General features: G+C 40.3%; 1 protein-coding gene across 1 annotated transcript; it reads left to right on the top strand.

Moving 5' to 3' along the window:
• The first annotated feature begins 4,305 nt into the window (after window positions 1-4,305).
• Window positions 4,306-26,921, top strand: LOC116310892 (collagen alpha-1(II) chain-like). The gene is made up of 54 exons (XM_031727816.2): window positions 4,306-4,399; window positions 6,164-6,370; window positions 7,535-7,551; window positions 7,661-7,693; window positions 8,341-8,373; window positions 8,500-8,553; window positions 8,791-8,883; window positions 9,273-9,350; window positions 9,914-9,958; window positions 10,065-10,118; window positions 10,423-10,476; window positions 10,859-10,912; window positions 11,005-11,058; window positions 11,165-11,218; window positions 11,321-11,365; window positions 11,496-11,549; window positions 11,706-11,750; window positions 11,849-11,902; window positions 12,307-12,405; window positions 12,509-12,553; window positions 12,663-12,761; window positions 12,863-12,916; window positions 13,033-13,140; window positions 13,261-13,314; window positions 13,468-13,566; window positions 13,705-13,758; window positions 14,189-14,287; window positions 14,420-14,473; window positions 14,559-14,612; window positions 14,713-14,766; window positions 15,038-15,091; window positions 15,637-15,681; window positions 15,837-15,935; window positions 16,749-16,856; window positions 17,014-17,067; window positions 17,214-17,267; window positions 17,378-17,431; window positions 17,681-17,734; window positions 17,830-17,937; window positions 18,379-18,432; window positions 20,203-20,256; window positions 20,365-20,526; window positions 20,663-20,770; window positions 21,070-21,177; window positions 21,301-21,354; window positions 21,481-21,588; window positions 21,669-21,722; window positions 21,849-21,956; window positions 22,046-22,099; window positions 22,655-22,762; window positions 22,862-23,150; window positions 24,039-24,226; window positions 24,324-24,566; window positions 24,677-26,921. Exons 1-54 carry the CDS (start codon window positions 4,306-4,308, stop codon window positions 24,821-24,823), a joined length of 4,464 nt encoding a protein of 1,487 aa, XP_031583676.1. The 3' UTR covers window positions 24,824-26,921.
• Window positions 26,922-27,975: the final 1,054 nt, after the last annotated feature.

Here is a 27,975-nt window from a genome sequence, read left to right as displayed (position 1 = left end):
CTGACCGTTTCTTCTTCACTTACATATTTTCACTCACTGTTATTATTAAACTCTGGCTCTTTTCCACAGTCAACATTTGTCCTGTCTTCCTCTCCTCACCCTCAAGTTGTGGCTGATGGCTGCCACTACCAAAGTTTTGTTCTGCTGGAGCTTTCTTCCTGGAGAAAGGGAGTTTTCCTTCCTACAGTCACCAAGTGCTTGCTCACAGGGGTCGTCTGTTTGTTGGGGTTTACCCTGTATTATCATAGGGCCTTTACCTTTAAATACAAAGTGCTTTAAGGTGACTGTTGTTGTGAAGTGGCCCTATATAAATTTAATTGAATTACTATAGCAACATACAGAGGTTCATATGTCCATATTTTCATATGTCACTAATTCATTGTACAAATGAATCACTTACATGGATGTCTATACTGATATGAAATAAAATTATTAGTAGCTTATTTGCTTTGACAAGAGATAGGAAAGTTTGATTTCAACCAAAGTCCAGCAGCCGATCTGGCATATGAGTAAGCCAGCAGCACTGGTGGTAAAAACAGACAAGTTTGTTCATGTTCAATTCTTAATGACTTTTATTTATTTATTTAGATTAGGAATACACAGCTGGAGGGACTTGATATGAGCCATTTAAGTCTGTCCTTCTATGCTAACCACCACTATTGAGGTTCAACAAAATTAAGCCCGCAATTTTCATTCATCTAGTTTTTTTGTCATTATCAAAGGGAACCATTAAGGATGGGTAAAAGAGTTGCAGGTTTGATACCACGGGCCTAGATGTTAGACTCCAGTGATTTGTGAGGACATATTGCTGTTTCTATAGACATTTTTACAGATTTCAGCCTCTGAGGCCATTCATGAATCACAGAAAATCCTCATACCTCTAAAATTTCTGACTGAATTTCTTATTCTCTTTACTAACTCATGACAAAGGTTGAAACGTTTGTTTAGTGTGCACAAACTAAAACCCTGTCTGTAAGTCTCCGATGAAGTAAAAACAAGATAAAGATTATTTTGGTAACTGTAAGTCATATGTAAACCTAAATGCTATACATTAAGGTCTAAGTGCACCGGTAAATTATAATGCACATTGGGCATGTGAACATCTCAGTATTCAAGAGTTGGTGCATAAGCACACAACTGGTCAGCTACAAAAAAGAACTTGAACTATTAAAAACTGAGTCAAGTCTGAGGCTGACAGGTTGGATCTTAATTGACCCAAAGTGGCCAGTGCACAGCAAATCTTAGCTTGTAAAGCTACACATTCCACCCCAACAAGACAAAATCAGGTATGTAATGAGCGTTATAGCCCTGGTGGACAACTGAATTTTTGCTGCATATTTTTTCCTCCTCATTGAAATTTGGCATCCTTCAGTCTCAACAATGGCAGAAACATTAAAGCTGAGTTTCTTGCAGCCACTACTATCTTATGTGTTCTTCACAACCAAATGAGGGACAAGATATGTTGTGAATAGGGCCTGTTCATACTCTCTTCTGCCCCAGGTGGGTGCTAACTATCACCACTTTGCCTGCACACAGGGCTACATCCACCCCCTCTCTTACGGTCACTGTGCCGAAACCTAGACACCCTCTAGACCCCAGGAGCCTCAGTGCACCCGTACAGTACTGAAAGATCAGCCCCCCCATCACCACCCTCCTTCCGCCTTCCTTACCATCTCTTCCCCTTCCCCTTCCCCTACCCCAAAACCAACCCCTCCCAGTTTTCATCCTCCGAGCACCCACACCCTTCCTCACCCTCCAACCCCCATCCTCACCATGTAGCTATCCCACTGCCCTGCCATCTCGCAGCATTCCGCGGGCCGTGCACACAGAGGCCTATTGTGTGGGCTGGGAGACGGCAGGAGGCTGTATACAGTCAGAGCACCAGAGAAAAGGCATGTGTAGGGCTGAACTGGGCTCAGTATTCCTGCCGTACTTTGACACAGATCTGTAACTGAAGTTGTGCTGGCAATCAGCGCTACTTCTGTAACATCAGTTTAAAGAGAGCTGTATCAATGCAACACTGATGAATGTCAAATGATTGCTCCACATCTCTCTTCTGCGTTCATGTTTGGAGGTTATACATACTCAGCACTTGTTGGATGCTGTAAATGGTGGCAGTAATTTCTCTAAACCACCAGCGTTGCTTCTTCTGGCATTGCATAAACACTTGATATTTATAGTTTTATCACTGGAGTTTGTTGTCTATGATTATGGTTTGAGGGTTATTTAGAAGATGTAATATAAGAGACTCAGAGTTATATTCCAAGTAACCAATAAAGCTCCACCACATCTTTCTCTGTGTGACACAGCAACATTGACTTGACACCACAGTGGACAGAGTTAGTGCAGTATGGCACTGTGTACTTCTTGTGTTAAAGACCACTGCTTATTGGTTCAGCTGGACCGTTAAATTCCTGAAATGTTTTTGTTGTTGGACTCATTAGCGTTATTGCTGGTTTTCCTGTCCTGTTAAACTTGACGACTGCATTTTTAAAAATCATTTTAAACAAGCATCTGTTTTCCTAGGTATAAGCTGTACTATGAAAATCAAACTTTATAGTAAAATGAATGCTTCTGTGAATACTTCTGCTGCATCAGTTTTCTTCCTCGAGTGCAATTCCAACATAAGAAACTGCTCACAGCTCACACAGGTTGAGGTAAGAAGTCAGTTTCAGATCTTTCTTTTCTCTGTGTGGAATGAAGAGGGGCTCTCTAAAAGGTCATGACCCTGGAATTACTATTCCTTTGCTCATGACTCCTTTTCAAGCTCACTAACCTGGGTCTATCCACCAGAGAGATATAGTAAAGATCATGCAGATCTTTCATCTCTATTTTACTTCAGCTTCACAGGAGATGCTGTAAATCTGGTATATATTGGATTTTTGCCTGAACTGTTGCCTCAAGATCAGCTAACTCTTGATTGCAGAACCTTTTGCCCTAACTCAAAGGCCAGAAGAATTATCCATTTAACTGGATAGCTACTTGTTACTTGTCTTTGTCCAAAGAGAGAAGCCTCTCAGAATGTCTGACTGTAATAAGAACGTGACATAGCTGCTGATTGGTCAGCTCAACACTTAAAGGTTGTCTAAAGTCTGCAGTTTAATCCATAATCCAAAAGGCTAAACTGACCCAAACAACCCTGCTGACCCACTATTGAGTTTCCATAAACTGAGAGTTTAACTGCAAGCAGCGGTTCATTACTCAGAAAACAAAAACATGTATTCTGTTCTCTTTTGCAAAGGTTAAATGCATTTCTAATATTGTATATTTTGTATTGTATATATTTTTCAAACAAATATAGCAGTCTGGTGAAACTTTACTGTCAAAGTGCTCACTAAATCACGACAATATGACCAGAGAAAATTAAATGTGGTACGCTTTATGACTTTATGGGATTATTCCCAGAACTTTTTGATTGCACCTTGCGTGCTGACAGAATCAGCTCTCTATTTATCTCCTAGTAATTTAATCTCCAAAAATCTTATGAACCAAATAAAAACAACCAGTGGGCATCAATCAGTCACTAATGCACATGCAGAGCCCCTTTACTGAAAAAATGTGTTTTTTTGTGTGAATAAAAATCAATATTTTGAAGAAGGGATTGCTGTATTGTTGATATGTACCAGGATGTTTGCAACCTCCTTAACCATCAAAATGATGAGTTTAATTCAGTTGAAGAATCATCTGAATCATCTGAAGAAAATGCTATAGTTTGTGTCTAGTCATTTCCCATGTGATCAACATCATCATATATGTTCCTATTAAAAGATTTTTGGTGTATATCCTGATATTAATTGATACTTTCTTTAAGTTAAGTCAGTGGGATTTCATAATGCCCTGACACAGTGGCATGTGACTGACCTGTGCTCTGCTTCTTGCAGCCTCCCTTGTAATGTGAAAGTGTAGGTGCATCTCCTAGCCAGGCCAGGCCAAGCAGGGCAAGGGAAGAAGGAGGGCTTGAGTTAAAAAAAAAAGTCCCTGGGAGAGTCGATGGTGCTGGACTGAGGGGAGGGAGATAAGGTTCAGGTTTCAGCCTGACAGGGGGTCTGGGGGAAGGACTGGTATTTTGGAATATACGAAGATCCATACAAGGCACAGTGACATAAAACCGCGGTGCCTGCACTGACACAGTGGGTGCAGAGTGCCAGCTGGGGCCCCGCGGTGGATTCCACTTAGATTTTGGAGGGTTTGACTGCATGGTGCCATAAGTCTCCGGGAACACACTTAACATACCACTGACTGAAAGCCTGGTCTCCTCCATCCCTTTATTTCTCACCCAAGCTCTTGCATGTCTAATTTTTAGACATGTTCAGCTTTGTGGACTCAAGGACTGTTCTGCTACTTGTAGCATCCCAAGTTGTTTTACTATCCGTGGTCAGATGTCAGGAAGAGGACGACCGTAAGTTGCAGTATTTTTCTTTTGCACTTCCTTATTTATAATTGAATTGTAATCCTGATTACATCACCAGTCTTTTCTGTTTCTATCTTTGTAGATCTAGAAAATCCAATGAAAGTTGTCTGTTTTCACTAAAAGAACTGTGGATACATGTTTCTTTTTCTATGTCCACTTTTTTGACAATTTTTTCAAAGCAGTAATTAAATGTTATTGATGCTGTCTGCTTGTAAAATGTCTCCCCAAGGAAGTTAATAGATTTTTTTCAGTAGATAGGTAAGGTTGACAAGGTGCATCTGTGTGGGATGGAGGACCAGGTGAACAAGTGCCTGTTTGTCCTCACCTGGGTCCTACAACTCAGCCTTTCATGCTCTGTTTGATTACTTTGTGGGGCAAGTTTTCAGCAAAAAAATGAAGAAAAAGAAAAGCTTATAATACAGCATCTAGATGCTATTTTTTTTGCTAGTATTGAGCAGAAACACTTTGGTAACAACACTTGACAAATAAAAACATAAGTTTACTGTTTTTTAAAGACTTGTAGAAATAAACTTTCCCCACAGATTTTGGCCAGAGCAGTCTAAGGTTTTTTTTCCACGATGTTAAGTGACAGTGCCAGACAGTGCTTGACCCCAGACTAGCAGGCTCAAAGGGTAGCAGGACAGTGTGCACAGCAAGGAGTCAACAGATGATGGACATATAGGTGTATTTATAGCAAGACAAATTTCACTGTAGCTGCTTTTATTTCCATATCTTCTTGTTTTTAATAGCTTTTGCTTTAATTCCAAAGTTTCATTTTCACAGTTTAGTTCAGGAGGTTTCATTAGCAAGTAGACAGACTAATCAATCCTGACTTAAACATTCATGTTACATATATATGCTATATATATATAATTATCACTTTGACAAATAGACCTAAAACGCAGATAGCAGGAGTTAGTAGGCTCAGTTCTAAGCTGTATAAGCTGCATAATCGAAACAAATCACCCATTCTTAATTCCCCAGCGTGTTTGCCCTGGCGCTTAACATAACTATGGGATCCAGATGGAGAAATGTAGAAGGACCCTCTGTTTACTTAAAGCAGCAGCGTGTCAATTGGGCATGCTGTCGCTATAAGAGAGGGTCATTCATTCGAGTAGCAGAGCAGGCCTGCAGGTTAAATATGCTCAGGCGTGACGTGAAATGCCTCAATCAGGGCTTCAGACATAACGGCTAACTGTGGCTTGTGTTTACATTGCACTTTACGCTGCTATTAAACTCTCTTTACGATAACTTAGAGGCATTTCTTTACATACATTGTGTGTTAAATTTAAACTCGTAAATTACTGTTGTGCTCCACAGCTACTGATTTAAAACAGTGTGTTTTTGGGTCAGATCAGCACCTGTTCATCTGTAACAAAGGACCAAGTCTTCTCACTCCACGTTTTTTTTTAAATCACTAAAGCACACTCATATTTTTTTTTTATCCAGTTTTGACACTTTTTTAAATGGCCAACCACCCAGTGTTCAGAGTTTTTGTTTGCAACCAAATAACTTCTTTCTGCTTCGTCCATCTACGCCTATACTCAATAATCCCTCCTCTTCTGCTGTTACTCCTCCCACTTCCTTGCCTTGCCCCTTGACCCCTAACATTCTCTTATCCTTGTCTTAAACCAATTATTTTTTTTAAAAACATCTATTATGCCACCTCACAACATTGTTCAAATGCTGTTACCTCCCCCTCTTATTGCTCCTGTTTCTTCTCTGCCACCTGACCCCTGCTGGCCACCACAGAGGAGTCAGGGGGTTGCATCCAGGATGGCCAGCTGTATAATGATAAGGATGTGTGGAAGCCAGAGCCGTGTCGTATCTGTGTGTGTGACAGCGGAGCAGTTCTGTGTGATGAGATAATCTGCGAGGAGATCAAAGAGTGTGCCAACCCTATCATCCCATCTGGAGAGTGCTGTCCCATCTGCCCTGCTGATACCAGTGCCCCCTTTGGTTGTAATTTATTTATTCACATACCCATAAATAAATTACTCTTTTAGCTTGCACTCATCTCTTTCCTGGCGAACACTTTTGAATGGGGAACTGCCACTGGATCCAAATAGTCTGCCTGATCATGACTAGAGTGGTTACTCTAGTCCTCTAGTTTGTGGCCAAGAGCAGCTACAATTTATTTTTTTATAATTTCTATTTTTTTTTAAAATAAATTTTAATATTTCTAAAAAGAAAAAGAAATCAGTTGCCAGCCAAAGTTCCCTGTTCCAGAGTGACTTTTTAGATGGTTTTATGGAAACTAGATAAGCAACATGATCAGGATTTTTTGCAGTCCCAGTGAAAGTCTTTTCAAGTGGGATTGGAATCCTGTCATGTGCTTTCTGATCCGCACATAAACCAGCAGAGACACTTCTGCTCAATTTAACACAAAGCTGAGATGAAGTCCTCATATTGTGCAAGAACTCAATGATTCATTTGACCCATTTTGAGGCCCTCTACAAATTTCAATAGTGTCCTGAAGGTCTTTCCAACCTTTCATGTCAAAATGACTGTAAATATGTGTTTCCTCAAAGTTTCACGTTTTTGTGAGCAGCTGCTGTACTCCAGCACTGTCTTCAAAAATCTGCTGTTAAATTCATATTGTGATCAAGAAGTTGAAAGACAGAATATTTATGATTTTGTAGAATTGCTTCTTCTTTTGCTAAGAAGTTTGGGAATGTTATGGGCCTCTTAGGCTCTAATGTTTAAGGTCCTTTCCAGATTGGTTAGAAATTTGCTATAAAAAAATACAAAATTTGACATTACAATGTAAGATATACATCTTAAAACAAACACACTAACAGCAGTTGCCCTTCTTTATTAAATAAGCTCACTTTTTTTCCTATTATTTACATTTTGCATGATTGAGTCTAAACCTTCATCTCTTAGTCTGAGCTTGTTTCTGCTTCATCTTTTGCATCAGTAATATAATCTGGATGGGTTTTATGCGTCTGGGTTTGGTAAATGTTATTTGATCACTTCAGAATCTTTGGATTTCCTTACAGGTCTCCTTTCTAAGAATCGCAGAGTAGCTTTTAAATCAATCATATATTTGAAATCTCACTTCAAGGTATAACTTTTAATAACGCTCTTTCTTTCCTCTTGTTCGTCCTTCTGCATCATCAGAAACAATTGGTGCTAAGGTGAGTCGGCGATCTCCAGCTACTTATGCACAGAAATGATATTTCCTTTGTATTTATGGTGCGATGAACTGTCAGACAGCTCATACAGTTTGATTCTTTTATCATTCAGGGCCAGAAAGGAGAACCAGGAGACATTGCAGATGTAAGTATGGACGTTGATGAATAAATAAAGCTTTAAATAATTGTTGCTACAGTTCCCCTTAGATAATTCCACCTGATCAAACAAATGTTTTGGGCATCTTTTGTTCACTTTTATTTGAATGGAATTACAGGATTTAAATATCTGATCAACTGTCCATCTATGTTCATTATGTTCACCCTAAAAAAATCACATGCTTTTTTCTAAAATTTATCACTGGTTCGATCTTTTATAACCCACTTTTGCTTGTATTTTCAATGTGTTTTCCCTTAACAAATGTTAACAAAGTTTCTTATGTTTCTCATGAGTGAGAAACTCAGTGTGAATGTTTCTGACTTTCTAATAAATGAGGAAAAATCCTGCATTCCTGGGACATAATGAACCCAATCAAATCCTCTTAGATCTTCTCAGCAACTTTCCTCCAAGTGCACATGTCAGAAGAAAAAAAGTTAGACAAATTAGAGGTTAAAGGAGGTGGTGGTCATACAAAAACTTGTTCTGTCAAATGAAATCCTTTTGATGTTCACCTCCTACGAAGCTGGAATGTTTTCTAATTTTAGGAAGTTCAAACTAGTACAAAATCACCTGTTACAACACCAATGGAGTGTCAGTTATGAAAACAGCTCAAAAACATTTTTGTCTTTCTGTAGGTTGTAGGACCAAGAGGACCACCAGGCCCTATGGTAAATATCAAAAATGTGGCTATGTTCTCCATATTTATATGCTTCACAACAATGTGAACTTTCTTCTGAATAGGACCTTCAGCAGTTTTGTGAATGCTACTGAGGCTTTTATGTTTGTTTTTGTAGGGCCCCCCAGGTGAGCAGGGACCACGAGGAGAAGCTGGCGCTAAAGGTGATAAGGTAAGAAACAACAAAATGTGTGCAAAAAAACCCTTTTACCAATCTTTCAGCACTGGGTCCTTAGATACTGGGAGAATGGCCTGTAGAGTTTGCACTTATCTTATTACAACTCATGTAAAATCTTTATTTATTTGGATGCAGCAGGTGGGTGAAGTCACTCAGATGATGGTTTTTGTAAAATCTGCTGTATTGCTTATTTTGGTAACTCCTTTCCCTTCCCTACTCTCATTTGTGTAGGGAAATCCTGGACCTCGAGGAAGAGATGGTGAGCCTGGCACCCCCGGAAACCCCGGCCCACCTGGCCCACCTGGACCTCCAGGACTTGGAGGGGTGAGAATAAAGACTGTAAAATATGGCATATGCAAAATTTGAGCAATAGCCACTTTTTCACAACACTTTATCGTTAATGCGTAAATCTTTTATGACGCTTCTATTTAGCTGCACTTGACTTGTTACAAGAGCGCAAAACAGGCCACAAAATTTATAATGCATGAAAGTAAAAGAGGAAAAAAGAGGAAAAAGTCACAAAGAGGTGAACAGACAAACAAACAGGTGGGCACACTGACACCTGTTTTTGAAGCAAGATGAGTGAAAAATAGAGTGACGGGAACAGGTGTAAACCCCCATTCATGGCACAGATGTACCATTCACATTACTATTTGTGGCTCACTTTGCTTAGGCAGATAAACTCACTCTTGGTCTATTTTGTGTGTTTACAGAACTTTGCTGCTCAGATGGCTCAGGGTTTTGATGAGAAGGCTGGAGGAGCTCAAATGGGTGTGATGCAGGGACCAATGGTATGTATTGCTGGGTGCATCTAACAGGGTGACTGTACTGTATGTTTACAGTTTCATCGTGAGAAAAAACAAGAAAAAATAGTGTTGCAAATATTCATCTGGTCTCCAAGTCACTTACTGAAAAATAACCAATACCTCACTCAGATTGCTGCAGTGCTGCCACCTTGTGGCTCAGTAATTTCATCCCAACAGAGAGACTTACTATAACCTTTTAAAATCCTGCTTTCTGAACTGAACGCTGAATCTGCACACAAATAGAAATAGATTATAAAAATAGTATGTGGGAATGAATTTGCCTCAGTGGACACATCACATAAAATAATGAAATCTTTCTATGAAAGGTTTTAAACTGGATACCAGTGTTTAACCTCAAATATTTTTCTTAGCTGGGACAAGGTTTAAATTTGACTTTACTCTTACTAGTTCTGAATGATTTAATGTGTAACTGGTGAAACCTTTATTTACTAGGACACCAGTATTCATTTAGTGAATTTGTTCCACTACTTGTTAAAATAAATGATGCCAGACTGATGTTCTCTGTATTTGTTGTGTTTCTTTTGTAGGGTCCTATGGGTCCTCGGGGTCCTCCTGGGCCTAGCGGAGCTCCTGTAAGTACTCTGATCATAGCCCAAATCATTATATGATTGGGTTTTATAATCAAGTAGCTTATTTGAACACATTTCTAATGCTTTGTATTATGATCTGTTACAATAGGGGCCACAAGGTTTCCAAGGGCCCCCCGGAGAGGCTGGAGAGCCCGGTCCTGCTGTAAGTATTAGTATCAATCCCAGAATGTATCTGTATGCCTTACAAACGAGCTGAGGTGCATATGAGGTTTAAATCTTGGGGTTTTCCAACAACACATACACGGACAAAAACAATACTGATTATAAATGTCATGATTGTTCATTGTAAAAAAAAAAAAAGATCTCTATTATTCGCTCAAATTTTAATACCAAATTGATGGCCTTAATGGCAATTTAAGGCAGAGATATATTTTACATAACATATGAATTTTTGTCTTTATATGTTGATTGTCAGTAATGGATGCTCTTGCTTTGCGTTGATACAGGGACCTATGGGACCTCGTGGACCACCTGGACCTTCAGGAAAACCAGGAAGTGATGTAAGTCATCTTCATAGCAAAATTCAAAACTCTTAAAATACATTCAGATATAAATATATATATAAAAGAAGGTCAGACCACATTTTTATTAGGAAAAAAACTGTTTTGTTTTCCATGTAAAAATCACATTTTTTTAAAATCTTCATTTACTTTTTACTTAGTTATTTTTCACAACCTATCCCCACCTTCATAATGTACTTCAGTTATACACTGCATGTGCCACCAGGGGGCACTGTGTCTCTCCTAAAATTACCAACGAACATGGTGACTTCACAATACACAGCCTTCAAACATATTACAGTGAAGGGCCATTGCAGCTACATCTTATCTTGCAGCTACAAAGCTTCAGCATGTAATCCTGAATTTTGCTGCTGGTTTTTAGGGTGAATCTGGCAAACCTGGCAAACCTGGTGAGCGTGGACCTGCAGGGCCTCAGGTGAGCAAATAATAATTATTCAAATATTTTTTACTTCATACTTAAATACAAAAAAACTTTAATCTATTGGTGCATGATTGTTTTTATTTCAGGGAGCTCGTGGGTTCCCTGGAACTCCTGGACTTCCTGGCATCAAAGGACACAGAGTGAGTGTTTCAGTTCAGTCACCTGCTTCACAAAACTGTGGCTGCTCATTAATTGCATGTGGTGACTGACTGATGTCTAAGTCCTAATTATGAGCTTTCTTTGTAGGGTCACCCTGGTCTAGATGGAGCTAAAGGAGAGACCGGTGCTGCAGGAGCCAAGGTAAGGTCATCTTTTGTGACAGTGTGGGTTTTCCAGAAATAACACTTTTACAGCTTACTTCTGCTATTTTGTGCTTACTCGTGGTAATTTTGTTCCTTTCAGGGTGAGGCTGGTGCTCCTGGAGAGAACGGTGCCCCTGGATCCATGGTGAGTTGCCACCACTGCTTTTTCTAGTCTGCGATGCTCTGAACTTTCTATTATAAATTTGCATAGCATATTAGGCTGCAGCAATAGTATAAATAATGAAGATATTTATATATAAATCATTCTTTTATAGGGTCCACGTGGTCTGCCTGGTGAGAGAGGACGTCCTGGAGCTGCTGGAGCCGCAGTAAGTAATATTTTCACAGCTGCTTAAGGCTATTCAACAGGAATTTATTTCTCATTTGCTATTTATTATGGCTTTGAATCTTTTAGTAGATCATAACATCATGAGTTGCCCACTGTGATGAACCAAACTAAATTGACCTGTCTTTGCTATCCTTAGGGTGCCCGTGGAAATGATGGCTTGCCTGGCCCTGCCGGTCCACCTGTATGTATCATAGTCGCCACTATGTGGCCATTTCGTGCTGTTGATTTTTCTTTAATCTGTTGCCTTTGATCTGATGATTTTTGTTTATTTCTCTACAGGGACCAGTGGGTCCTGCTGGAGCTCCCGGTTTTCCAGGATCTCCAGGAGCAAAGGTTTTTACAGAACATATCATCCAGGAAACATTTGCTGTTGAAGAGCTTGTGTATTAAAATAAAACAGAAAAAAAGACTTACAAGAGCCACTACATCAGTCTTTGTTCACTCTGGTTGTAGGACACTAAATTCCAGTTTTCCACAACACTGTATGTTTAGTTATTGTTATTTTTTCATAGACAAATATACAACTGTGTCAAACTTCTCTTCTTGCTAAAGAAGATAAACTGGCCTTCAAATTCTTTTTAAATGTAGTTGACTTATTTTGAATAACTCTCATACACAATGAAACAACAGTATTATATTCAGCTCTATGACAGGGAGGCACCAATACACAGCTCAAAGAAATGTACAACCAATACCGTTTTTCTATGTTAATGATAAATTCATTGTGCCTTTTTTAGGGAGAAGCTGGTCCTACTGGCGGCCGTGGCTCTGAAGGACCCCAGGGGCCACGTGGAGAGGCTGGTACCCCAGGATCGCCCGGACCTGCTGGAGCATCGGTTTGTTTGCCATCACTGTTCCTAAACATTCAGACTTTGATTTTGATTCATTTTCATTCGTTGATCAGGTTGTTGTTAATATAATGCTTCTTGTTCTATGCAGGGTAACCCTGGTACTGATGGTATTCCCGGAGCTAAAGGATCTGCTGTAGGTTTACACTTTTGTTAGTGGTTTTGATGTCTTTCTTTAGGTTAACTTTTATTCAATAAATATTTCTCTTCATTCTGATATTTGATTATTGCTTTCCTCAATGAAGGGTGCTCCTGGTATTGCTGGTGCTCCTGGATTCCCCGGCCCCCGTGGCCCACCTGGACCTCAGGGAGCAACAGGACCTCTAGGGCCCAAAGGACAGGCTGTAAGTCAGCTGAGATAGTCTGAAGTTACACTAAATGTAAATATTTTGTAATGTTGTGATTATTTATTATTGTGGCTGCCTTCTTTTCTTGTGTTGTTCAGGGAGACCCAGGTCTTCCTGGATTCAAAGGTGAAGCTGGACCGAAGGGAGAGCTTGTGAGTTTTTACTTGATTTCAGTTTTTTGTGACCATAAATATACATGACCACATAAAAATTTGATTTGGAATTACTCCCTAGAGTAGATTTACTGAAATATCTTTATCTTTTTCAGGGCCCTATTGGTCCTCTAGGTCCCCCTGGCCCTCCAGGGGAAGAAGGAAAGAGAGGTGCCAGGGGAGAGCCTGGAGGTGCTGGACCAATTGGACCTCCTGGAGAGAGAGTAAGTGATCAGGACATGCATTACATGTTACTGGTCACATCTGACTAATAACAAGGGTAAACATGGTTACTGTATTCACAGTCTAATCAAATATATCTTGATTTTTGTGATTCCTCCCAGGGAGCCCCTGGAAACCGCGGTTTCCCTGGACAGGATGGTCTTGCTGGCGCAAAGGTTGGTCCCTGCAAAATGAGATCTTCTGAAAAGTTATAATCATTTTATCTCAGTGATACCACAGCATACCAGTGCTGCATGAGAAAGATACTACAACAAGTGATTTTTGTATAACATATTTAAAGTTTCCACCTTTGGTCTTTTCTTCTTCAGGGTGTCCCTGGAGACCGTGGTGTTCCTGGTGCTCCTGGGGCTAAAGGTGCTACTGGAGAACCTGGACGTACAGGAGAGTCTGGTCTCCCTGGAGCCAGAGTGAGTCTTGCAACTTTATGCAGTGTTGCACATTTTTATGGTTTTTGTAGGATGTTTACTGTGGCAGGTTTTTTATGACTGATTTGATTTTGATTTGAATGGAGCTGACAGTCTCTGTTGCTTGTGCCTTTAACTCAGGGTCTTACTGGTCGTCCTGGAGATGCTGGTCCTCAAGGCAAAGTTGGACCTGCTGTAAGTACAATATTAATTACAATTACATTGAATGTGATTTATAGATTTACTTCCATGAAATTTGAAATTAAAATAATAGAGCAGTTGATCCTGTCATCACTTTAGAATGTGAAAAACTGCTATACTTATACATTACATGTCACTGGAACTCCGAAATGACAACATTTAAAAGACCAGAGGTTCTAAAAAATACAAGCTTTGCATTCAGTAGGGTTACTAGCACCATGATCTACAGTTTCATTGTTGCCTTATGGAAATCATAAAGATTAAACAGAGCAAATGTTTACAACCTTCTGCTGCCTGTTTAGATTTAAGAAGAATTTTGCATGACTGGCACAATAATCCTCAGTGTAAAATCATAATAACATCCAGGTTTTAGCTTCCAGGCTAATACCTGCTGATTTACGGTGTTTATCTGTGATTTTGACAGGGTACCCCTGGTGATGATGGTCGCCCTGGCCCACCTGGTCCTCAGGGAGCCCGTGGTCAGCCAGGAGTGATGGGATTCCCTGGACCAAAGGGAGCCAATGTAAGAGTCTGAAGGTTTCTATAACAGCAGACAAGCAGCACTTCCACATCTTATGATGCTGTTCTTATCCCTTTGATCCCCAGTGCTAAAGAAACTTCCTACAGTTTATAGTGTATGATTTCTCTTTGACAGGGTGAGCCTGGAAAGCCTGGAGAGAAGGGACTGGTGGGTCGCCCAGGTCTGAGAGTAAGTATAGCTTTCCATAAGTGCTTAACCATCATTGTTTTCTCTCTCTAGGTCATTTTTCCTAACTAAAGTGCTCTTTGATTAGGGTCTGCCCGGAAAAGATGGAGAGACTGGTCCTGCTGGCCCTAATGGGCCTGCTGTAAGTATTCCATATAATAACATGTTTTGAGACATTTTTATAGCCAGCAATTAGACTTTTATGTTTGATTGATCAAATGTGTTTGCGTCTATCATCTTAGGGACCTGCTGGAGAGAGAGGAGAACAAGGACCTCCTGGACCTCCTGGCTTCCAGGTGAGATCATTTTCTGACCCATCCCATCATATAACTTTTGGTAAAACCTAAACATGCACACAATGTCCGTGCCTTAAACGTTAGAAACTTGAGGAATTATGAGTTTCAGTAAGCATTCAAGCTAAATAAGGATCACCTTTTATGGATTTAGACATCACAGCTTTCAAAGACACCTCAGAATCATGTATTATAAAAATAAAAGACTTACAGATAATATTCTAGTCCATACTTACTGATGGCATTTCAATAACTATTTTGCTATTATGGGCAGGGTCTACCTGGACCATCTGGTGCCCCGGGAGAGGCTGGAAAACCTGGAGAGCCGGTGAGGTTTTACTCTATCCAAATAATTTGTTGCACCTGCAGTTCTCTGTTTTCTGACAAACATGTCAACAACAGTGTATTCTACAGTACATGTGACACTGCCTACATGCAAAACACATTTAATGGGAAACTTTCTGCTAAAATAACACAAAATGGCTTATTAAATGCCAAAGCACTTGAAAAACAGATGTTGTTAATTTGTTTTATTAAGTATTGTAATGTTTTATTTAGGCTGTTTTTATAGTGTATAATTCAGTTTATTTTAGTTAAGTGGCTGCTGTAACAACTTTTTGATGAATAAATATTCTCTTTATTTAAAAACCAGAGTGGTCTACGTGATCATTAGTCCTTTATTTATCCAGGTAAAAATCTCATTGAGATTAAAATCTCATTTCCAAGAAAGACCTGGCATCCTGGCAGCATCAACTTTAATTATGTAACATTTTTTAATTTTAATGTGAACATGTAAAACTCTCTCTGTTGTCAGGTTTTAAGTGTTAAAACAAAAAAACAAACAAAAAATGATTAAGTTTGTCCTTTCTGCAGGGTCTTCCTGGAGAGGGCGGAGCTCCTGGTGCTGTTGGACCCAGAGTGAGTTTCCACTAATTATGTGTATCATATGTGTACATAGAACTAAAGTTTGCTGTTGGTTTCATACATGTAATCTTTTTGTTTTGTCTTTGCTGAGCTATTCCTTATATGTTTTGCTTCTCCTACTTATCCAATATCGCTCATTCTTATTACAGGGCGAACGTGGTTTCCCTGGTGAGAGAGGTGGTGCAGGACCCCAGGGTCTTCAGGGACCTCGTGGACTTCCTGGAACACCAGGCAGCGATGGACCCAAGGTCAGTGGATGACTCAGACTAACTTCTGGTTGCAGGTTCAAGATTCTTAACTGCCCTTCTCACATGCAGATGAATATCCACAATAAAATTTAATGCCACAGCATTTCATCTGCTGATGTTTTTATTATTCATGCCCATAGTCAATGTTCAGGTTAAAAAAAAAAAAAACCCCACACAAATCTGTGAACAACATAATATCATTGCTGTCACCTTAAAATGTAGTCTTTAGTCTCTACTATTTGCCTGACAGCCTCATAGCACCAACTAGAGTGACAAAAAGCTTTGTCACAACCCACATCAAACCAGGATGTGTCACTTTTACATCACAGTTTCTACTCAGTTAAACAAAAGAGATATGATCTCCTGATTAGTAAAATTTGAATGTGCTGATGTGCAGATTTTCTTAACTTTGAACGTACTAACACTGTCTGTTCCTCCATATTTTCCAGTCTTGGTGTGATGATATGACATTATACATTTTCTTATCTAGCTCTCAGCAAGTAACACAGTAAGCACTTTTCTCAAAACATCAACTTTTCTCAACGTGAAATAAGAAGAAATTGGCAAATTAAAAAAAAAATCAAGTCTGTTTATTTTCAGGTGGAAATGTTTAACATCTGCAGCCTTGGTCAACTCGTTTTCTGCAGCACAATATAATTTGAACGACTGAGACTTTTGCAGATGTTTTTTAGTCTAAGGAGCTTGGAAAGTTTTATTGAAGTTTTTTTCATAACATCATCAAATAGAGATGAAAGATGAAAGATTTGGATTGACAAGTGCTCTCCTAATCGTGGTCCATCTTGCTTTTATCAGGGAGCTATTGGACCAGCTGGCTCTCCTGGAACCCAGGGACCCCCAGGCCTGCAAGGTATGCCAGGAGAGAGAGGAGCTGCTGGTATCACAGGACCCAAGGGAGACAGAGTGAGTGACAGATTGTTTATTTTCACTTTGTGAATTGCTTTATAAGTTAAAATGTAGCTTACAGTAGTAGTGGATAAAGTAGTGTAAAAAATACTGCACTGTAAATACTGCATTCTGTTCTGTATGATTAAAACACAGCTTATCTTTTTGCCCACAGGGTGACAATGGTGCAAAAGGAACTGAGGGTGCTCCTGGAAAGGATGGTGCTAGAGTGAGTTCAAAAATATCTTTCATCTCTTCTTATGTTTGATACATCTTTACAGTTTAAACCCTGTAAATCATTTATCAAACAAGTGTAAAATTCAGTGACACCTACACTCTGTTCTAATGTGTTTCCTCCTCTCTCCTCTTTCTTAGGGTTTGACTGGTCCTATTGGTCCTCCTGGCCCAGCTGGACCCAATGGTGCCAAGGTAAGAATAATCCTTTGCTTTGTTACGTGAATAAACAGTGATTTAAATTAGAATTTATATTGTATATTAACCATTTTAGTTGTTTGAATGACAGTTTCTCTTTTATCCAGGGTGAGACTGGACCTACTGGGCCTGTTGGTGTTACTGGTGCTCGTGGTGCTCCTGTAAGTACCTTTTCTTGTGTTCAAGTATCAGTAGCACAGAACAAGATACATCAGACTGATCAGGTCTGATACAGAGGCCTGGGTTTATAATATTAGAGCTCTTTCTCAATAAAAATTCTACTATTCTAGAGAAGAGCACCAATAATAATTAACATCATTATAATAAGATAATGGGTGGATCAGTATGCATGATTGCACATTAAAATAACTGTTCATAGAATAAGCATCAACCTTCTTGTGCTTTCACAGGGTGACCGTGGTGAGGTTGGTCCTCCTGGGCCTGCTGGTTTTGCCGGACCTCCTGTAAGTAGAGTCCCCATAATTCATTCTTTCCATATGGAATACAAAAAACATTTATTGATGTTCAGTTTGTATCTTTATCTGATCGATATATTTAGGGTGCTGATGGTCAGCCTGGTGCTAAGGGAGAGCTTGGTGAGCGTGGACTGAAAGGAGAGTCTGGTTCTCCTGGACCTCAGGGACCATCTGGTGCTCCTGGACCTGTGGTACGTATTTCAACCAAAAATTAAGTCCTGGAACTTGTTACTATGTATCTACTATCTGTCGAATCGAATTACATAGTGAAAGAAATACATTGCACAGTGTTGCACAAACACCTTTACATTATTTTAGAGCAGAGTACGGAGTACCAATTTATGAAGCCTGTATATGTGATTGGGCCGAACAGAAAAACATTGCACGTGAAAAACTTTTAGTCAGGGCTTGTATGGTAGTTTCCATTTGTCACTTTTGAGCTAGTTTATAGATTTTTAAACTTTACCCGGGTGGCCATTACATTTCTACATACCTGCATCATCAACTGATTTAGGAAGGTTAAATATTCATCCAGTAGTACATCCTCTCTGCGTTATACTCAGTGGCCTGCTGCCTCAGTTTACCAAACCTGTTTTTAAAGTTATTCTATTGTTTATTTTTGTCCTTTTCAGGGACCTACTGGTGTTCCTGGATCTAAAGGAGCACGTGGTGCTCAGGGACCTCCTGTAAGTAACTCCTACATGTCATACAGTGCATATATATATACATATATATATATAGCACATTTGTGTTTTTTGGGGTCATAAACAAGAAGTAAAACTTAAAAAAATATGAAACCATTAAAGCTCCCAAGGTTTTAACTTGGCTTTTTTGTGACATCTGGTAATAAATCAATCATTCAAAGGTTTTCAATGTTATCAATATTGAAAAAAAATATCAACCTGACAAAATTAATTTTCTGTATATGCCATCTTGGACACAAAAAAGCCACATTTAAGATAAGTTCAGTTAGATCTTTATTAACATCCCATAGAGACAGATACACATATAATGATAAGACAAACATAAAACAAAGCAAATTGAAAAAAAAGTCTAGTAAGTTGTCATTGACACTTCCTAAGATGGAAAATTCAAAACTTTAAAATATTCTTCAGAAGTTTTTTTTTTTTAACAATCAGAGTTTGCTGGGAACATATGAATATTTATAGCAGTTACTCTTTATCTTTGTGCAGTCTAAAGCGTGAGCCTGTGGGCCAGATTGCTGTGTGAGAGCACAGTTTGATTTTAAACATTTCTGTCAAACAGATCAAATAGGCTTCTTTGTTTGTTTCCTATAATCTTCTCTCTGGTGAGACAATTGTGGGGGCTGCTGCAGCTGCTGGCTGCTGTGAATAAACATCAGATCAATAGAAGATTATAAAACAAAAACTGCAGCCTTAAATTTAAAAGTGTTAAAAAACTCTATTTTGGCCTAATGATCAAGTTTAAGAAATCAATCAGTTTTACGTGAAAAACTTTCTAACTACCAACAGAAATGTGCAAATGTCTTTTTTTTGATATCGACATAATTCCTATTCAGTGTTGAGATGAGCAGATAGACTCCATCAAGTAAATGTCCAGTGTGTATAAGAACTAAATTAAGTTAAAAGAAGAGTATTTGCAAAACAAAATGGACTTTACAGACTCCATCCATCCATCCATCCATCCATCCATCCATCCATCCATCCATCCATCCATCCATCCATCCATCCATCCATCCATCCATCTTGTAAACCTATGGGGTCTATCCCAGCTGTTACTGGGCAAAAACAGCAAGACAGATATTTATTAATACTCACAGTGACCAACAGCCAATGTAAAATCACCAGTTAACCTGAAAGGCACATTTTTGGACTGTGGGGGGAACTAAGGGAAGTTTGAGTGCCCAGAGAGAACCAACACAGGTAGACCATGCAAGGCTTGTTCGGCCTATACTTGTATCACCTATAGTGCACCAATGCTGCCTGCCTCTGAAAATGAAGCTCTAAAAATATGGCTCAGCCATTACTCTGTTTACTATTACATTTAGACCGCCCTACCTCCCCAAAAATATATGGACAAAAGTACTGGGCCACCAAACAAACAAACAAACAAACAGGAGACAAAAAAAAGATGAACAAAAAATTAAAAAACTAAACTAGCAAAACTAAACAAAAAGGAGTTTGTGACTCCTACACTGATGAATGTTAGTGTTGTGGTGGCATGGTTTTTGGTCTTTTGGGTTCCTTTAGATTGAACTTGCCTGAACACCAACCATGCCATCAAAACATGAAATGAAATGGAAGCTCTTGTTAAATGTTTACTATCAAATACTTAATACATCATAAGAATTAGGAGAATTTTCTCAACCAATAAATCTTAACATTTTAGAAAAATTCAAATTTAGGATTACCATATTAGAACAGGTCAGTGGGCTAGGACAAATTCATGTTTATTGATCTCTTTCTCCTTGACAGGGTACCACAGGTTTCCCTGGTGCTGCTGGCAGAGTTGGACTTCCTGGTCCTAATGTAGGTATTTTGTCAATAATAAACTGCACGAAGAAATTAGTCTCTTTTTGTTTGTAGATTATGTGTATTTTTGCTCTTACTCAGTGAAATTCTGTCTTTTCATCAAAGGGTAACCCTGGCCCTGTTGGTCCTCCTGGCCCCGCTGGTAAAGATGGACCAAAGGGTGTTCGTGGTGATGCCGGGCCTCCAGGAAGACCAGGAGATGCTGGGCTTCGTGGACCACCAGGCCTACAGGGAGAGAAAGGAGAGCCTGGAGAGGAAGGGAAGCCTGTGAGTTTATTTTTGTACTTCACAGGAAACCATAAGTACCCGACACTGGAGCCAACATCCAGTCTGAATCACCTGCTATATTAGCCAGATATTCACTGTATTTCATGACTCAGTCATCTCCGTCTTGACTCTATAGGGTGCTGAAGGGCCCTCAGGTCCCCAGGGTTTGGCTGGCTCCCGTGGTATTGTTGGTTTGCCTGGGCAGCGTGGAGAGAGAGGCTTCTCTGGTCTTCCTGGACCTTCTGTGAGTGCTTTGGCTTGCACATGAAATGTTTAGCTCTGTTTAGCCTTCATGTAAGCTGTGTGAAAAACTGACACTGGTCTAATTTTGTAAATCTGGATGTACATTTTTCCAGAATTACAGTTATGGTTTGTTTTATTTAAGACTTGTCTTAAACTTGTCAAAGATAAAAACTTGTTATTTGCAATACATTCAAATAAAGTCTGAGCTTTCTGATAACATAGTTGATTTTCAAAGTCAGAGGATTATTTTGGGCCTTCAATGTCAAATGCTAGATTGAAAGATAAAAAATGTGTGTGTAGGGAGAGCCTGGTAAACAGGGTGCTCCTGGTTCTGCTGGTGACCGCGGACCTCCTGGACCAGTTGGGCCTCCTGGACTTAGTGGACCTGCTGGGGAGCCTGGTAGAGAGGTCAGGAACTGAACTTCAATAACAACAAAATAGCAATTTTTACAATGCAGGAAATAATACAATCATCTTCATCTATCAAATCAATGCACGTTAAATAACAAAAAACATGCTTCCATTTCTCAGGGTACCCCTGGATCAGATGGACCCCCTGGTAGGGATGGATCTCCTGGACTCAAGGTAATGGACGCCATCCTCACTGAAATACACAAAATCAATTCAGCAACTCATTGTTTAAAAGACTTTTCAATGCTGGTTAACATAAATTGTTGTTAACCTGCATCAACACCTTCTGTTCATTTGCAGGGAGAGCGAGGTAACACCGGTCCTGCTGGCGCTCCCGGAGCTCCTGGCCGCCCTGGTCCCCCTGGCCCTGTAGGACCCCTGGGCAAGCAGGGAGACAGAGGAGATGCTGTAAGTATCATAAAACAGCGTAAGAACCCCAAGCACAGTGTAATTTTAAATAACACCCACACCTATTATTTCTTTTTTAGGGTACTCAAGGACCTGCAGGACCCCCAGGACCAGCTGGGGCTAGAGGAATGGCTGTAAGTATCATTAAGTCAAAATGTATTTTATCATTAAGTTGTTGTTTTTTCAGTTTCTGATTTTATTTGATTAAAACTGCCACATGTACAAATCCATGAATGTTAAAACATGAATCTTTACTTCAGGGACCCCAAGGACCACGTGGAGACAAAGGAGAAGCTGGAGAGGCTGGAGAGAGGGGGCAGAAGGGTCACCGTGGCTTCACTGGTCTGCAGGGTCTTCCCGGACCCCCTGTAAGCACTTTAATACACATCTAATAGTTCATCCATTCAGTGCTGCTTTCCGTCTTTCTCCTGATCTGTTATCATCTTTGTCCCATTAGGGTCCCTCTGGAGATTCTGGACCTGCCGGACCTGCAGGACCAAGCGGCGCTAAGGTGAGCAAACGAAGCAGAAGAGATGAAAAACTATATTTCCATCCTGTACCTTTAACACAGAAAATATATGATGGTAATGAAGGGCACAGGTTAGCGTTTTTGTAATTCTCCAGTCACCTAGAAGAAGACGGGGACAGGAAAGGCCGTGTGCTTTAATTACCCACCGCTGTGATAAGATGGGCAGCTGAGGCATTTTGTAATTACTCTCTGTGAGGAAAAGTGGCAGACAGACAGGGGGGGACTGTGATTTGTGAAAGCCACTCCTGCTGAGATCGGAAATGGGCTTCAGTCTCTGTTCTTGATTAGCTAAGCACTGAGCATGATAAGAAAAATGAAGGGAAATGTCACCATACTAATATTCTTCATGCATAATAAGGCAAAGGGTCTGAGGGTAATAGAGAGAAACTGCTGGTGCATTTGATTTCCTTTATCAGATTTTCTTATCCAGACTTCACTGTGGATCTGAAGAAATAACAAAGTTTTACACTTTGAACAAAAAAGCCCAAGTTCACTTAATGAAACTGCTTTTCATGTTTTCAACCTCTCATTCTGTAGGGACCCCCTGGACCAGCCGGACCTGCTGGCAAAGATGGAAATAATGGACAGCCCGGCCCCATTGGACCTCCTGGACCTCGTGGACGCTCTGGAGAATCTGGTCCTGCTGTATGTAACATGTCACGAGAATAATAATCTACAACCAAATGAGTCTGTATGATATTCTATTTCAGTCAGGTCTCATTTCTTGGTTTTGGCTCCTTCCAGGGTCCTCCTGGTAATCCCGGACCCCCAGGTCCTCCCGGGCCACCTGGCCCTGGCATCGACATGTCTGCTTTTGCTGGCCTGGGTCAGGTGGAGAAGGGCCCCGATCCTCTCAGGTACATGAGGGCTGATGAGGCATCCAGCTCTGCGAGGCAGCATGACATTGAGGTCGATTCAACACTAAAGTCCATCATCAACCAGATTGATAACCTGCGAAGCCCTGACGGCTCACAGAAGAATCCCGCTCGCACCTGCAGAGACCTCAAACTGTGCCATCCTGAGTGGAAGAGCGGTAAGAAAACCAGACACTAAGGTCTGACCATATATCATATATCATACGGTATAGGATCCCTGATTACGACTCCATATTTTTATTATTTGGCTAAAGTAGAGTAACTTTGCATGATTCTTAATTTAAAATCATTGTTTTGTTATTTTATACTGAGCCTCTCAGTCCATCCATATCTGAAACAAGCTATTTTCCTTTGCTTCCTCTTCCTTTAAACCACTGTTCTTGTCATTGGATGCCCCTGGCAAACAGGTAAGTAGGGCTTCTGGGCCTTCAGCTAGAGCTGTGTGCCTGAGATGATAACAAAAAACCACAGGAAATGATCCACCACTGTAACAGTGACAGATATAACAGAAAAAAAGGAAAAGCATAATAGGTGGCCTTTAAATGAAAACCCAGGCTGCATGAACAGGTGTTATGTTGTTCGTGTAAAGTCATTTCAGGCCTCGTATTTCTAGATGGCAGCGCTGCATTTGGGTCGGTGTCTCTATACTTAAACACACATTCTGTCTGTTTTCTTATCAGTATGAAAGAAAGAGCTCAATTCGTGGCTTTCTTTTACCTTCAGTTCACCCCCACTGCTGCAAATCATTAGCGACACCAAATCAGGACAACTTGTTCTGCCTGAATAGGGACAAGAAGCACCAGACCTTGATAAATCCTTCACACCAAGATGGGAGCAAATCTGCTTTTCATACTTTGTAGGTATACTCTTTGATGGAGCATTCATATCACAGCTCCTGAAAATGTCATAAGCCTGACTTTAAAATCTTGCTGCATCACTCTTCTTTATAATAATGAACTTTTCATCTTCAGATATGAGCAGATGAACAGGCTAAATCTTACATTTAGTGATTAGGACTCTCCTCATTAACTGTCTCATTTTCTCAGGTGAGTACTGGGTTGATCCCAACATTGGCAGCACAGCTGATGCCATCAAGGTCTTCTGTAACATGGAGACCGGAGAGACCTGTGTCTATCCAAGCATCGCCAAGGTACCAAAGAAGAACTGGTGGACGAGCAAGAGCAAGGAACCCAAACACGTCTGGTTTGGAGAGACAATGAATGGAGGATTCCATGTGAGTGCACACATACATTATTAACGATCATCAAACTCATCTCGAAGAGTCTAATGTACAAGCTGCTAACTCCCCCACCTGTTGTCTGATTCCACAGTTCAACTACGCTCAGGAAGGCCCTGCTGGCGTCGCTGCCAGCGTCCAGCTGACCTTCTTGAGGCTTCTGTCCAATGAAGCATCCCAGAACGTCACTTACCACTGCAAGAACAGCATGGCCTACCTGGACCAGGCCAGCGGCAACCTGAAGAAGGCTCTGCTGCTACAGGGTTACAATGAGGTGGAGATCCGTGCAGAGGGCAACAGTCGGTTCACTTACAATGTGTTGGAGGATGGCTGCAAGGTGAGTGTTGGAAAAGGACTGAGAAAATAACTGTTAATTCAAATCATGTTAGAAATTTTACTATGTAATAAGGCTGAACTATAACACATTTCTTTGGTCTCACTCAACAGACACATACAGGCCAGTGGGGCAAGACTGTCTTTGAGTACAAAACACAGAAAACCTCCCGTCTGCCAATCACGGACATTGCTCCTTTGGACATCGGAGGAGCAGATCAGGAGTTCGGAGTGGATGTAGGCCCAGTCTGCTTTATCTAAAGCGGAGTTTCACGATGGCCCCCCAAAACACAGGAAATAAATAAACTCAACCATGAAACATTACACACATGCCCACAATAAAGAAGACTGGAAATTATAAAAGAAAATTGATCCTTTTATTTCTCTCACTACAAAGTGCTCTCCAGGTGTACTCCTCGGATGTTAGCACTGAAGGGCACCGGCAATATCTGTACACCACACCAGCACTCTCTGTCAACCCGCTTCCTGAGATCCAGTCATGTTTCCCATGGCCCGCTGTTGACAGGAATGAGTCAGAGCCAAGAGGAAGAGGCACAGAGCGAACAAGTTATGAACAGAAACATGGCTTGATGTCACTTATTTATTGTTTAACCTGAATAGGAAGAGCTGAGGTAGGACTGGACGGGTTTTCTTTGTAAGTAAGCCAAGTCCCCTTTTCCACTACAACCTCTGTCGCAGTCCTACTCCACCTCCCTCCCTGTTTCTCTCCTGACACACAAATATTGCATTTTGAATCCGTGTAGACCAATAAAAAAAAAATTCTCAGTAGGTGAAAGTGTGAGCTCCAGGCCCGTCCATCGTGAGCAGGAGCAGAAGCTTTTACTGTGTATTATAAATCCTTGGTTCTATTGTTGTAAAAGTCTGTGTTTATAAACAACCAGATGGTTTTATATATATTTCCACATTATGTGTGTACATGTGTCTAGATGCACACCAACACTTTTTGGAAAGTGAGGTTACATTTGGGATGTATGTTTCCAGTGTCCTGTACCCCTTGACTGCCCATCACAAGAAGGCCCAGTTTGTACCCCCACCCCACCCCACCCCGACCACCACCACCCCAAAAAAAATTTGTTTTGAAGAAGAATTTGTTTTGCTTTTTTTTTTTTATTGTAGTCATCCAGATTGTTCAAAGCTACCTCACACTGACAAACAAAGTGAAAATGTTGAATTCAAATCTGAGCTGACCAAACCTTTAGCTTTCAGATGGATCTAGAGCTTGAACCGCCATCTTTGCTTTGGGTTGCTCTGTATTCGGAAGGTGCTATGACGACTTGTGCGCCTGAGATGATAACAAAAAAACAAAAACAAAGATCCATCACTGTAACAGTGACAGATATAACAGAAAATAAGAAAAGCATAATAGGTGGCCTTTAAGTGAAAACCTGGACTGGACAGGTGTTATGTTGTTCATAAAAAGTAATTTCAGGCTTTGTATTTCTAGATTGCAGCGCTGCATTTGGGTCAGTGTCTCTATACTTAAACACACATTCTGTCTGTTTTGTTATCAGTATGAGAGAAAGAGCTCAATTCGTGGCTTTCTTTTACCTTCAGTTCACCCCCCACCACACTAATGACTTAGATCTAGAGCTTGAAATCAGCAGTCGCACCAGTGACCCTCCCCCCAGTAGCTTCACACCACACACTCACACTCCACCCTGGAGGGAGGGGTGCAGTCAGGTAAAGACAGGAGAGACAGGTGAGCTCGGAGGCCTCCTCTGGTGTCCACACCTCCACAGCTGAACGTGGACCTCCAACAACAGCCCCTCAGAAGCTACCAGGGTGGGTTGTCTCTGTGTGTGTAAAGGGTGTGTACATTAAAAAAAATTAATTTTATAATGACCATGATCATTTTTGTTTTTATTTTGCTACACTTCAAATTGATGTAAATTGAATAATAAAAGGAAAACCGAACTGAGGATGGCGTTTATTTTTATTCAGTTGAGTTTTGAATAAAAACACAAATGGCGCAGGGGATGGATTTCTTCTTTTAGCAGAGCCAATCACGTGTGCTCAAATGTTATTTTTCCTTGTTAAACTTTTTGTCTGTGTGCGAGAGTGTGATGCAAGTGTGTGTGTGTGTGCGTTTTCACATGAGCAAATCTCATAACACGAAGGAACAAAAGTACTGTATTTGTTTCGGGGTGGGGGTGGGCATCGTTGGCTCCTGTTTGTCTGGACTCATAGACATAAATAAAGAAAATATTGTTGACTGGAATCAGATATATTGTGAGCTGCATCACTGCTCACTTGTACTGTGGCCTGCTTCCACTCCGGTCTGTCCTGATTAATAAAAGCTTGAGTTAAGCCTTCATGTGACATATTTTTGTTTAAATGTAAAATTTATTTTACAAAAAAATCTGCCTAAGAAAAAGTATACTTGTTTAGAGTTCCTAAAAAAGCAGACGAGACCTGATTTTACACAATAAAACCATTTAGAGGTGTTAGGATTGCATTTGTCATTAAAAATCCCAAACTGTGAGTTGAAAGTTGGTTTTTTTTGCTACTTTAAATACAATTTAAGACCAAACATGAGATGGGAATACATATCATAGTGCAATATAGGGCAAAATAAAGGTATGCAGCTGAGTGTAAGGACAAGCTTAATAATAATATTGTGATTTGTCCTGAATTTGGAACACCTCTGACAAACAACACAGCTTGCTAAATTAGCATATTCAGATGCTAGGATTTAACCACCAAGAGTAACTAGCTTTCTCAAGAAATTTATTCAAGCCTATTCAAGCATGGGTCAGTCTTGCCTGTTACAAAAATAGCATGGTTTCAGCGCAAGAGCTAATTGTGTAGGAGGGTGAAGAAAAAGCTGGAAATTAAAACAAACAAACAAACATTCAAAGTGGATTTCAGATCATATCTTCTATTTTAGGACACATTTTAAGACTTTTTAAGGATGACTGTTCCCTGACCTGTTTAATTACAAGAAATTTGCACAACTGAATGTCAATTATAAAATTTTACAACTCTAATTTTCTTATTTTACACTGAACTTGGAAAGTGTTTCAATTTTCTGCTGCCCATTACAGAAACCTCTTTGCAACTGATTTCACCCTGCGTTAGCGAGCTACCGCCATACATTTCATAATGACTGCTCTTCAAGCCTGTGCGACTGAAGCCTGAGATGACCACAGAAAAGAGATCTTCTCTTAGTGACATCATTAAAAATACTGGCAGCCACCACTCCTGCCCATCGGCCTCCTAGTAAATGCGCCTGTGGAATCAATTAGAAAATCTGAGGTGAAAATCTTTCTTGAACATCACATTCACAGGATGTTTAGAAAACTTGAGATCAAGGTCACCGAGGTTCAAAGAGTTTGAGGAGATTCATCTATGGTATCGATTTCAAAATCCTGGGTGACATTTTTCTCGAGTTA

Source organism: Oreochromis aureus, linkage group 20 (assembly GCF_013358895.1).
Source record: "Oreochromis aureus strain Israel breed Guangdong linkage group 20, ZZ_aureus, whole genome shotgun sequence".
Lineage (NCBI taxonomy): Eukaryota > Metazoa > Chordata > Actinopteri > Cichliformes > Cichlidae > Oreochromis > Oreochromis aureus.
Note: the sequence above shows the minus strand (reverse complement) of the source record. Positions and strands in the feature narration are given on the sequence as shown.

Bases quoted from the DNA above. Each gene is read 5' to 3' on its own strand.
- LOC116310892 (XM_031727816.2), top strand. From the start codon at position 4,306: ATGTTCAGCTTTGTGGACTCAAGGACTGTTCTGCTACTTGTAGCATCC. The intron at 9,351-9,913 runs GTATGTATTGCT...TTTCTTTTGTAG, and splicing joins GTGTGATGCAGGGACCAATG to GGTCCTATGGGTCCTCGGGG. The intron at 22,763-22,861 runs GTATGTAACATG...GGCTCCTTCCAG, and splicing joins CTGGAGAATCTGGTCCTGCT to GGTCCTCCTGGTAATCCCGG.